Here is a 12,158-nt window from a genome sequence, read left to right as displayed (position 1 = left end):
TGGATTAGGCTTTATACAGGATTAAATGTTGTGGAAACATTTTAACATTATAACATGAGATATTTGGTATTTCGTTCCAACACATTTTATCTGGAGTATATTTAAATGTATATATATATATTGGTTCAGAGGGGCACGGAAGTAAATGAATCTCATAAGGCCATCCTTGGGCCTTACGAAAATTTTAGGATGCATTTCTTTGGGCAAAAGATGATGCTGACAGAAATATATGCTTGTTGCCAGTTTTCTTTTTCCAACCAAATGACATTGAGGAATAGCATGTTTTATCATTTCATATTGTATTAAAGAGGCATGCTGTTGGAGACCTCTCAATTGTCCACTTCTATTTGATGAACTATTCTTCTATGCACAGACATGTTGATGGTGTTGACATAATACCGTAGGAAGATTTCATTGTAGTATCATAATGTGCATGTCAGTTAATGAGTTTACAACTTGGCAAGTTTATTCTGGGAAAACCAGTTAATATGCTGGATGATCCCAAATATTAAATTCACTTTTGTTTTTATTTTATAACTTAAGGTACATTGAATTCAAGAAGATGTCCAGCTGAATAGTATTTTTGTTGGACCTTTAATAGTGATTTAAGTCTTCTGCTTTGTGCATGTGGCATAGGTTTGGAAGGATGCTTTCCATGGACTAGACTGTTAACAATATATAGTGAACTAATATGCCCCTTTCATTTTATTTAGGTGGCAGGAGCTGCTGTTATTTTTGAGGTACAAAGAAGTTCCAAGGCAGAAGCTAGAAAAGAGGAATTGCGCAAACAGGAATTGCAGGTAGGTAATGATATTCTTCTCAGTTCAAGGATGCTAGGCTATTGAATTTTTAGTTTTGCTTTCTTCCCTATTGCCCTTGGCTGTTGTTCCTTTTTAAAAAATAAAAAATAAAAAAAATGTTTATCGAAGAGAGAAGAAAAAGCAAAGGAAAGATTGGTGAGTGCAATACATCCTCTTAAAACAAACAAAAGAGTAGACACAATACTATCCAAAGGACAAACAAAACTACATCAAAGTAACTCTTGAATCGCAGATGTAGCTTCAAAAAAGCCAAAAGAACTAGCTAGAAGATGCTAGAATGTTCCTATGGCAAGGGAAAAGAGGAGTGAATTTTACCCCCAAAAAAATTCTTCCCACAGCAGCCAAAGACTACCAAAGCCCAACAACAACAACAAAACCAAGCCTTAGTCCCACTAAGTGGGGTTGGCTATATGAATCATTTTCCGCCAATTTATGCGATCATGAACCATTTCTTTTGATAGATTCAAGGATATTAAATCTTTACTCACTATCTCTTCCCTAGTTATTTTAGGTCTATCCCTACCTTTTTACTGCCCCCCATAGAAACTAAGTCACTCTTCCTCATAGGTGCACTATGTAGCTCAAGTTGCAAGTATCTATACCATTTGAGTCGTCCCTCCCTTATCTTCTATAGGAGCTACACCTAACTTACCACAAATATGTTCATTTCTTAATTTATCTTTCAATGTTATACCACTCATCCATCTAAGCATTCTCATTTCGATAATTTTTACCTTTTGGATATTATGTTTCTTCATCGCCCAACATTCCGATCCATATAACATAACTGGTCTTATAGCTGTCTTATAAAACTTTCCTTTCAATTTTAAGGGTATTCTACCACTCATCCATCAAATCATTTTCATCTTGGCAACTTTTACATTTTGGATATTATGTTTCTTCATCGCCCAACATTCCGATCGATATAGCATAGTTGGTCTTGTAGCTGTCCTATAAAACTTTCCTTTCAATTTTAAGGGTATTCTATGATCACATAGCACACTCGAAGCACTTCTCCATTTTATTCAACTTGCTTTAACTCTATACATTACATCATCTTCAATTTCTCCTTCAACTTGCATAATAGATCCAAGGTATCGAAATCTACAAGTCTTTTTTATTTTTTCATCATCAAGTTTAACTTCGTCTCCAATATTCCTCCTATCATTATTAAAATTACATTTCTTATATTCTGTTTTATTTCTACTTATCCTAAAGCCTCTAGATTACAAAGCTTCTCTCCATAATTCTAACTCAGCCTCTACTCTGTCCCTAGTTTCGTCAATAAATACAATATCATCTGTAAACAACATGCACCATGGAACCTCTTTTTGAATACTCTTAGTCAATTGGTCCATCACTAAAGCAAAAAGATAAGGACTCAAAGTAGATCCTTGATGTGCACCTATGTTAATTGGAAATTCTCTAGTTTCTTTATCTATAGTCCTTACACTAGTCATTACTCTATCGTACATATCCTTAGTGACATCGGTATACCTACAACATTCTCCTTTTTTTACTAAAACCCACCATAGAACTTCCCTAGGTATCTTATCATATGCTTTCTCAAGGTCAATAAATATCATATGCAAGTCCCTCTTTTTTTTCCTAAATTTTTCCATTAATCTTCTTAAAAGATAAATAGCTTCTGTGGTAGATCTCCCAGGCATAAAACCAAATTGATTTTCTAAGATCTTCGTTTCTAATCTTAATCTTTGTTCAACTACCCTTTCCCATACTTTTATCGTATGACTCATAAATTTAATTCCACGATAGTTATTACAATTTTGAATATCTTCTTTATTTTTGTAGAGAGGTATTAAAGTGCTTTTCCTCCATTCATCTGGCATTTTCTTAGTTTTTATAATTTATTAATTAAATTAGTTAACCATATAATTCCGTTATCACCCAAGCATTTCCAAACTTCAATTGGGATGCTATCTAGTCCCATAGCTTTCCCAATTTTCATTTATTTTAGTGCAAACTTAACTTCGTTAACTCTAATTTTGCGAATAAATCTTATATTTTTAGTCTTTTTCTCATTTGACAATTCTAAGTTTAAGTCTTCTATTTGGTTTTCGTTAAACAACTTACTAAAGTAACTTCGCCATATTTCTTTAATATCTTTGTCCTTAACCAAGACAATATCATCCTCACTTTTTATACATTTTACATTTCCTAAGTCCTTGCTCTTCCTTTCTGTCGCTTTAGTAAGTTTAAATATATCTTTTTCTCCTTCTTTTGTACCTAATCTATCATACAAACTATTAACTGATCTACATTTAGCTTCACTAACGGCCTTTTTTGCATCTTTTCTTGCCTCCTTATATTTATCAAAGTTATCTCTGTTTTTACAATTTTGCCACGTTTTATACAAATTCTTTTTGTCTTTATGATTTTTTGTACATCTTTATCCCACCACCAACTCTCAAAGACTACCAAAGCACACTACCACAAAATCCTCCACTTCTTGTCATAAGACCTTCTAGAAACACTGGGAACACCCTTTGCCTTTCCTAATACACCAATAAATTACTATAAAGTAGCCTAGGAAGGTGTTTTTTCTTTCTTTTTTTTCCCCTCCCATTTATTTGGTATTATTTTCTCTTAAGTGAAGATGATGAGGAGCTGCAATGGGGTGGTGTTAAACTGTAAATGCTATTTAGTAATTCAGGGCATTTGTTCATTTTTAAGATGATAATGAGGATTTAGTTCCCTGAATTAACAAGAAGTGGAGTTGAAGATGCCAAACCTGCTACATTTGCTGGCTAGGTTTGTAAAGAGCAACACAAGAGACTCAGTTAATTTGGTTCATTTTATAGGCCTGAGTACCATATCCATCTCTAGAATCCAGTGTTTTAAAATGCGAAGGCATAAGCTGAGGCACTTTAACCTTTAAGAGGCGAAGCTATGCCTTATGAGAATTTTATTTTTAGATAAAATATATAAATAAATTGCATATAATTTAAAAATAAAGTGAAAAAATGAAGAAAACCACAAGTATACTGCAAAAAAAAAAAAAAAAAGAGGAAAAAAAATCAAATATAAGTTGCAAACTATTTGTTGGCCAGTCAGAAATTAAGAACTTGAATTCATTACATAAATCATGGCAAGTGGTAGTTATAACATCACAAAGTTCAAATTATTTTCAATATCTAAGATTCAACTCTCAATTATTTTGGAAAAGTTGAAGGTCAAGAGTTTAAGAAATCAACTCATACAATTTCATTCCTTTTGCATAAAGATGGAGTTAAATTTTTTAGCCAAATCCAACGTTAAAATCAGAGTTTAAATTTTTTAGCCAAATCTAACATGAAAATCACGCAGCCAAAATGTGTAAGCCTTAACTTAAAAAGCGCAATAGGCATGCTTTTCATACAAATGCATAAGCCTCAGCATTCAATGCATTAACCTCTTTGGGATTTAGCATTTTAGATGGAGCCTAGATGCATTTTAGACTTGCATTGCCTTGAGGCAAGCCTCGAGGCAAGCCTTAATTGAGCCTTTTAAAACATTTCTAAAATCTAAGCTTGAACTATGAATGAAAGGTTTAGAATCTAGATGCTTCAAGATAAGTATTAGACAAAATATATAAGCTGCAGTTTGAGTAATTCTATGGCGAATAGCGGACAAAAGGTTAAGCTTGATGGTTAAGAAATTCTTAGTACTAGATATTATTATCTTGGATCCATTGTGCAAGAAGGAAAAACTGAAGAATATGTTCTGTCTTTGTAAAATACATCTAGAAAGGAAAATTTCATGGGAAGGATGTAAGACTTGCTATGTTATTATATAGATCAAAATTTTGGGAAACTAAGCACCATATTAAAAACACACATAAAACTGAAAGGAGAAGGTTAAGGTGTATGAGTGGTATGACACATAATGATTGGTGTCCAGAATGGAGGGAGTGAGAATGAAAAAGCTATTATATAGGAGTATAATAGTTCAGAAAATAAAATTGGTGTTGTTACAAGGCATATGACATTGACGAATTGCTTTTCAAGGAACATAAAATAGACTAGGAATAACTATTCCTATTCTATCCCATGTTTGTGTTGGTTGGAATAAACCAACTTTTGTATGGTCATTTGCTTTAGAATATAGTTGCATTTCCTGTGAACCCTTAGTAAGTTAGAGTTGCAATTGAGAAGATATGGCAAGGGTAGGGCAGTTAAGATGGTCTAGGCACTTGCAATGCAGACAAAATAATGCTTAGTAGAAAAATGATTTAATTGACATTTTTTTCTTCAGAAAGAGGAAAGAGTCCATAGGGGATGCGACAAGAGTTCAAGACAAGCAACAAACAAAATTTGCCAAATCTCTTAACTAGAACGATATAGCCTTTGATGTCCATATATTTAGATAATAGGGGATACAACAAAGGGTACAATACAAGCAACTAACAAAATTTGCCAAATCTCTTAACTAGAGAGATATAGCTTTTAATGTCATTTACAATGCTACTAATAGTTTCATTCACCCTTCAGTTCACTTCTTCAAAGATCCTCCTGTTTAAGCAGCCAGAATACGCCTGCTTAAATCAGCTAAAGGACCACCATCAAGCTTCGTAAGCCTATCCAATTCATCTTACCAGATACAGGAAGGAGTAGGCACTCTCATAATCTCTGCAACTTTCATATAGATCTAACATATGGAGGCAAGAGGAAAATAGATGATTTCTGCTCTCCCTTTTAGAGATTGTAGAATGGGGAGATGTAGACCTAGAATAAGTTGGACCAACTCAACTGAGAAATTAAGAAAAAATATTAATGCCACTTGACTGTTCAGAAGATGTTTCTCTATATTGTGCAGAATGGCAAAAAGGACTGAGACATCCACACTTTTTTATTGTTCCACTGCCTCCCTTCTATGCTGCCTGCCTACCTTAAAAAACATAGAAGGAAGAAAAGGAAATTTCTGATGATTATGGAAATGTTACGAGGGCAGCATCATATAACTTCATTGATGCAATATATTTTATGAACAATCTCTTATGAATACTTTTATGAGCATCAAACTGCGGAGAACATCAATGTTTTCCTTTCTAAAATTGGTGTGAACTAATGATCTAAAAGAAAATGCTGTTTCTTTATTTATGGATATAGTCATCTAGCAATTGAGTGGCTAATTTGTGAACTCTATAGTCAGAAAATACAAGGAAAATGGATGGTCCATGTATGAATTTGAATTGAGATGCAATTAGAGGGTTGGAGGTGGAAAATCAGTACTGGTTCTCTTCATTGCTTATTGATTTTTCTGTTGATCTCTTTCTTTCAATGGAGTTTAATTATTGTCCCCTACAGAGAGATTACAAATATGAAGGTTATTTTTTAGCTATTGAATTTATAAGAAGTGCACATATTGCTTCTGGATGGATAAATGATTTCATTGGTGCTTGTCAATTATGGTTCTCATATCTGTGTCCGTGCTTTTTCTAATTAGAATTTGATATTCCTTTATCCTCTATTTTAGGCTCTGAAGCAGAGAGATGAAGATTTAGCAAGAGAACTTGAGATTCTTAAAAACAAAGCCCAAGAACTGGAGCAACTTAACAAGGGACGAGGACTTGGTGGTATCTTCAATTTTAGGCATGCTCATGCTGCTGAAGAAAGAGAAGCAAGCTCCTCTTGACCATGTACAGAATAAAGCACAAACGAGTTCTGTGAGTATTATTACCTGACTGATTAGTTTCGATACATCTCAACTAGGGAATTTGAATTTAATTTCTGTTGTGGAATTGATTTCTATTTATTGATTGAGCTTTGGCTCGATGGATTCTGTTTGTAGAAATAACAAAATGAAATTAAGGCATTCATTGAACTAATCCTCTCCCTTTTTTGTCCTAATATTTTTTAATTTATTAATTGAATTATTATTATTTTTTTCAGAAAACCAACAACACACAGAAAGCTGCAAATGATGACCTGGGTTGCTTGCTCGTGGGATCTGAGCAAACAGGCTCGCATTTCTTCCAGATTTCAATAGTAATCTTTCATTGCGCAACAGTGCAGCATTGTATGTGTTGTATTTGGGTGGGGCATGCTTAGTTCCACTAGTGATTGTAGCATAGTTCTCAAACAAATATATTCAGTTTATGCTGTATTTGTCAAAAATTTGAATAGGTTAATGGGAATACTTTTGAATGTAGCGATAGAAAATCAGATTGTGTCATCCGCACAGATTTTCATTGCATTCTATCGCTGCCTCATTTCCTGCAAATCAAACATTATGTAAACTGTACTATAGGATTGTTGTTGTAAACATAATTGTTTTCACTAAAATTTGGTATTTGTGGTTGTATTCTTTGTGTTCTCATGTTAAGCAAGGTTTGACTGGCTTCTTGGACATTTTTGAAATTCATTTTTAATGCTGCATCACAATGAGTTATAATAGCCATTTCTGATGACCTTCTGAAGGATAAAAGAGTAGAAAATGTATTATAACTTTAAATGAATGCCTAAGTTCCCTGCTCCCTAATGGCCTCATTTGCAGTAAACGACTTGTTTGGTTGAAAAGACTCAGTTGCAATGGAGTCTTAATTTTAGTTCTAGTTCGTTTGGTTAATTACTAGATGAATGGAATATTGATTCTTTCGGAATGCCCATTCCTCTTATTTAAGGAGTGAACAGTCCATTAGCTCTCTACAGGAATGCAAATGGATACAGATTCCATTTGGTTTCCTGTGATGATTTAGGTGTTGATGTTTGTCATTTAATTGTCAGAATTATGTTTAAACCAGCTATTATTGTTAGTGGTTAGTTTTTCCATTCTTCACCATTTGTGAATTCTGATTGCACCTTGAGGTATAGGGTTTGAGGCAACTTTGATATGGTGTCTTTAGGGTTCTTGCAAAATTCTTTTATTACTTGTTATGTTGAGCTAAAGCTTGTAGAGCCTCGAGAGCTCGTTGCGTTGGGTCAATCTCCTCATGTAGCTGGGTTCGTAACTTCTCTTGCAAAATAATTTGGTTTAGTTGGAAATTTGGGTAGAGAATGCTAAAGCATAAATACAACAAGGTATGGTGGCTCTATTTCCTTGGGCTATGTTTGGAACTTGGAAAATGACAATGAGAGGAAAGTGGAGAGGAAAAGGAAAGGAAAAAAAAAACAAAAAAACAAAAAAAAATCCCAATGTTGTTTGGTTGTTGAGGAAAAGAAAAGGGAAAAATGAAAGGATTCTTAAAAAATTTAATTTTTGTTTGGTATTAAGGGAAAAGTAATATTATTTACATGTCCTTTTACCAAATTCATTACTTAATTAAATCCTTGGCACATGCTCTTTACCCACCTAAAAATTTGCCATCTTTGCTTATGATGGATTGATTACTTAATTAAATTCATTACCAGTAAAAAAACACTTGATACATGATGATGACTGAAAAATTATTTGATTTTGAATAATCTTTGGATGTGAAAAAATTATTTTGGTTATGAATAGTTTAGTGGTACTGCCATGCTGATATTAAAAGGAAAAAAAATAATATAGGAAATTTGCATTGTGGTGACATTAATGTAAATTTAAATTTAATTACTTTATTTATAGGGACTTCATGAATTTAGAGAGAGAGAGAGAGAGAGAGAGAGAGAGAGAGAGAGAGAGAGAGATGTTATTTGTGAAAACCAATATAAAAAATGTATAAAACAAAATTTATTATATTTTATTATTAGGCACTCAATCCTAACCTGTTAAATAACTAGACATGATGAGCTTCTATTTTATTCAACCAATTATAATTTGAACTTGTTTGATACTCAATACTATGTTGACCCATTATGCTACCTTTAGGGAAGAGATAGTACGACTTTAGAGAAAATGAAAATCTCATTTGATAGTTTCATAATATGCTATGAACACATATGTCAAAGGAGAACAGGAAAAAAATCTTTATACTCGACACAATATTCCATAATATAAAAGATCCTTTTTGATTAAATTCCTTTTGGTGTCCAAGTAATTGTTAGAATTTCCCTCATTAGTTGTCTTATCAGCGTACAAGTGGATTCCTCGACTTTTCAAAAACTAGGTTTGAAAAAAATAATACTTAAATATTACCTTTTTGATAGTCCATTTATTCTAAAAATGAAGACACAACAAAATATTCAATTTTCAGGATTATGAAATAACTTTAAAATTTTCTTTTAGGCTAAAAACAAGTTTAGGTAAAAATCATAAAAGCCGTAATTTGTCAAACCTCTATGAAGTGTAATAGCGCTCACTATTTATTTTCTTATTCAATGATCCATATTCATATCATTTTCATTTCATTCGTTGTTTTGGATGAGCAATCAAACCAAAAGAAAGTATCGTTCCTTCGTATTCCTAGTGTTATGAAACAACATACGATATTTGTCCCATGAGTCGAGCTTCAATATTTCGACATTTTATTTTTAAATTGCATGACATTTATACCGATTAAATATATCTTTCCTATTCCATTTGAATTGCTCCTACTTCGTTAACCCTGGTATATATAATACATTAATTGATGCATAATTTCTTTTATTTCCAACAAAAAAAATCTCTCCCACTTGAAATCCTACACGCCCTTGCACATTAACCAATGGATAATCCTCTTGATTTTCCATTTGTACCACCCTCACCTTGAATGAACCGATGTTTAGCAAATCCCCATATGTTAATCAGTTGAATTCCTTCGATATTCTAAATTGACCACTCTCATCTTAAACCTATTAGGCCTACAGATCCCCAAACATTCTAAACTAGATTTGGTCATTTCTTTTGAAGTGGGAGTAACTGACAATGCTCAAAATTTAATCATTCAAAATTTGGTATTATATTTTTCTTTATTGGTTAATGTTGGAGTTAGATTTTGATGTGTGAAAAAACTTCTCTTTATATGTTTGATATTATTTAGATGAAGTGTTAATAGATGATATTACAAGTGTAATTATAGATATACTTATAGATGCATTGACATATGCAATTACGCATGCATTTATAAATGTTGTAATAGACATCTATTTGTATCCTTGTTATAGAAAATAGAGTTTATTATGTTTAATCTAATGATTAATCATGATTATTCTCTTGCTTATATATCAGATTTAAACTAATGCATTGAGTTTTAACATTTATTTATCAAAGATTAGGCTTATGTTTGACTTTGTGCTATTGGAAATTGCAATATTCTTGAAAGATCAGTTTATGGGAACTCTTGGGCTTTAGAGTTTCATATCTTGAAGGATTCCATCCATTGGACATTTATTCGAAGCTAAAGCTGGTGTTGTGGACAATTAATGTTCAAAGATGCCAGTTGATCAATTAAATTAAGTTCAACCAACTTGAAGAAAGTAATTGGAACAAACATTCGATTGAGCATTCACCTTTATCTTATTTGAAAAAGATTTCTTAGTATTTCTAATTCTCATATATTCTTTGATAAATCATCCTAATAGGTTGAGACTCTATTAATTCTTTTTAAGCTCACAAATTATGAAATTCTTATGATCTTTGCATGAAATTCATACGTCACGGTCTGCCCCTTCCCAAGACCTCACATACACAAGAGCTTTGTTCATTCGGTTGCCCTTTATTTATTTAGTTACTTATATTATGAGCTAGAAACCTTGGAGGTTTCTTGTTTTTATTTTTGAAACTTGTCATTAAGAAAGTATTCCCATAGAGATTGTGTTGTGCTAAGTGCAATTACACTGACTATTGGTTAACATGCCAAAAAGAGTGAGTGAAAGATAGGACAGTTATCCTAGTTGTGAGATACTAAGTGTTATTGATAATAGATCATAGTGAAAATATGCATTTGGATTTGTTTGAGGAGTGAATGTAGATTTGATAACTGAACCTCTAAATCTTGTGTCCTTTCTCATTTGTGATTGTTTATTATCTTATCTTGTGTGGATGTGTTTGTTTTGTGATATATAATTTACTTAATTTCAATGTGTATCTAATATTTGTTTGAAAAGAAATTTAAACAAGTTTTAAAAAATTCTAAAAGTCACCAAATTCACCTCCCTCTAGGGTGCATGATTGCACTAGCATTTGGTATCAAAGCAGGGCTATTGTACTCATTTTCATTTGTACCTTAGAGTAGATTCAAAGGCATCCATGGCAAGCCAAGGTCTTTTTGAAGGACAATCTATCAACTCACCTCCATTTTTTAATTGTTCAAATTATACTTATTAGAAAACCCATATGAAAACTTATATTTAGTCGATTGATGTTGGAGTGTGGAAAAATAATTTGAAAGGTTTTATTGTTTTAATGAAAATAATGTTGTGATATGTAGCTCATATATTGAGTGGAATGCATGTACAAAGAGAAAATATGATGGAAAACAGAATACTAGTATGTGGGAGGAAACCATCAACGATTTCCCTATAACCATCAATAGTTTGGCCTAGGTGCACTTCAACTGTTTGCCCTCAGTATTAAATTGTCGATGGTATTTCTACAAACCATTAACTGTTTGGCTCGAGAACTCGGAGTTTGTTTTCAATTTTTGAATTGGAACATTGAAGAGGTTGGCTTTTGGAGGGAAAGCCTTCGGGAACTTTATATATACGTTGTATATGTTGTAACTAGGTAGTAGTTTGTGTCTTTGAACACAAGATAGTAAAATCACATTACCGTTTGCTCCTGTGAATGTAGGCATTGCCGAATCACGTAATTATTTGTGTCTTTGTTATTGCTTTCCTTATAATCTGCATGATTTTTGTTCTATATTTTTCACCGTAGAGTGTTGCATTGTAAGATCGATTTATTCCGCTGTGCATTCATTTTTCACAACAAATTGGTATCAGAGCATTATTGTAATGGTCTCTGAAACTTCTTTTGCAAAATTTTATGTTGTCAAGTTTGATGGAATCGGAAACTTTGATTTATGGTGGAGAAGGGCGAAGGATTTGTTAGTGCAACAAGGTATGGTGAGGGCTTTATACGAAATTCAATTGGAAGGCATAGATGACACAAGTTGGAAGGAATTAGAAGCAAAGGTTATGACAACTATCAGGCTTTGTTTGGCCAATGATGTGTTGTATCATGTCAAGGAAAAGGATTCTCCTGCAGCTATTTGGGAGAAACTTGAAAGTCGGTATATGTCTAAGTCTCTTACAAATAAATTATTTCTTAAGCAAAGATTGTATTGGCTTAAGATGGTGGAAGGTTCGGATTTGAACCAACACATCAATGCATTCTATCAAATTATAAGTGATTTAATCCGGATTAATGTGAAATTATAGGAAGATGACAAAGCGTTGATGCTATTGAATTCCCTACCTGCGTCTCACGCATATGAAAACTTGGTTACGACTCTAACATGGCGTAAAGAAACCCTGAATATGGAAGAGGTAACAAGCA

At 32.9% G+C, this 12,158-nt stretch overlaps 1 protein-coding gene across 1 annotated transcript in view; it reads left to right on the top strand.

Moving 5' to 3' along the window:
* LOC131148922 (OPA3-like protein) overlaps window positions 1-7,124 on the top strand; it is a 45,778-nt gene extending 38,654 nt beyond the window's left edge. The window contains exons 3-5 of the mRNA XM_058098884.1: window positions 714-800; window positions 6,297-6,486; window positions 6,713-7,124. Coding sequence (XP_057954867.1) covers window positions 714-800; window positions 6,297-6,455 — 246 coding nt within the window. The 3' untranslated portion in view covers window positions 6,456-6,486; window positions 6,713-7,124. The remainder of the gene's footprint in view (window positions 1-713; window positions 801-6,296; window positions 6,487-6,712) is intronic.
* The last annotated feature ends 5,034 nt before the right edge of the window (window positions 7,125-12,158 follow it).

This window comes from Malania oleifera, chromosome 2, assembly GCF_029873635.1.
Source record: "Malania oleifera isolate guangnan ecotype guangnan chromosome 2, ASM2987363v1, whole genome shotgun sequence".
In the NCBI taxonomy this organism is placed as follows: Eukaryota; Viridiplantae; Streptophyta; class Magnoliopsida; order Santalales; family Ximeniaceae; genus Malania; species Malania oleifera.
This window is presented reverse-complemented; position numbering and strand designations above follow the sequence as displayed.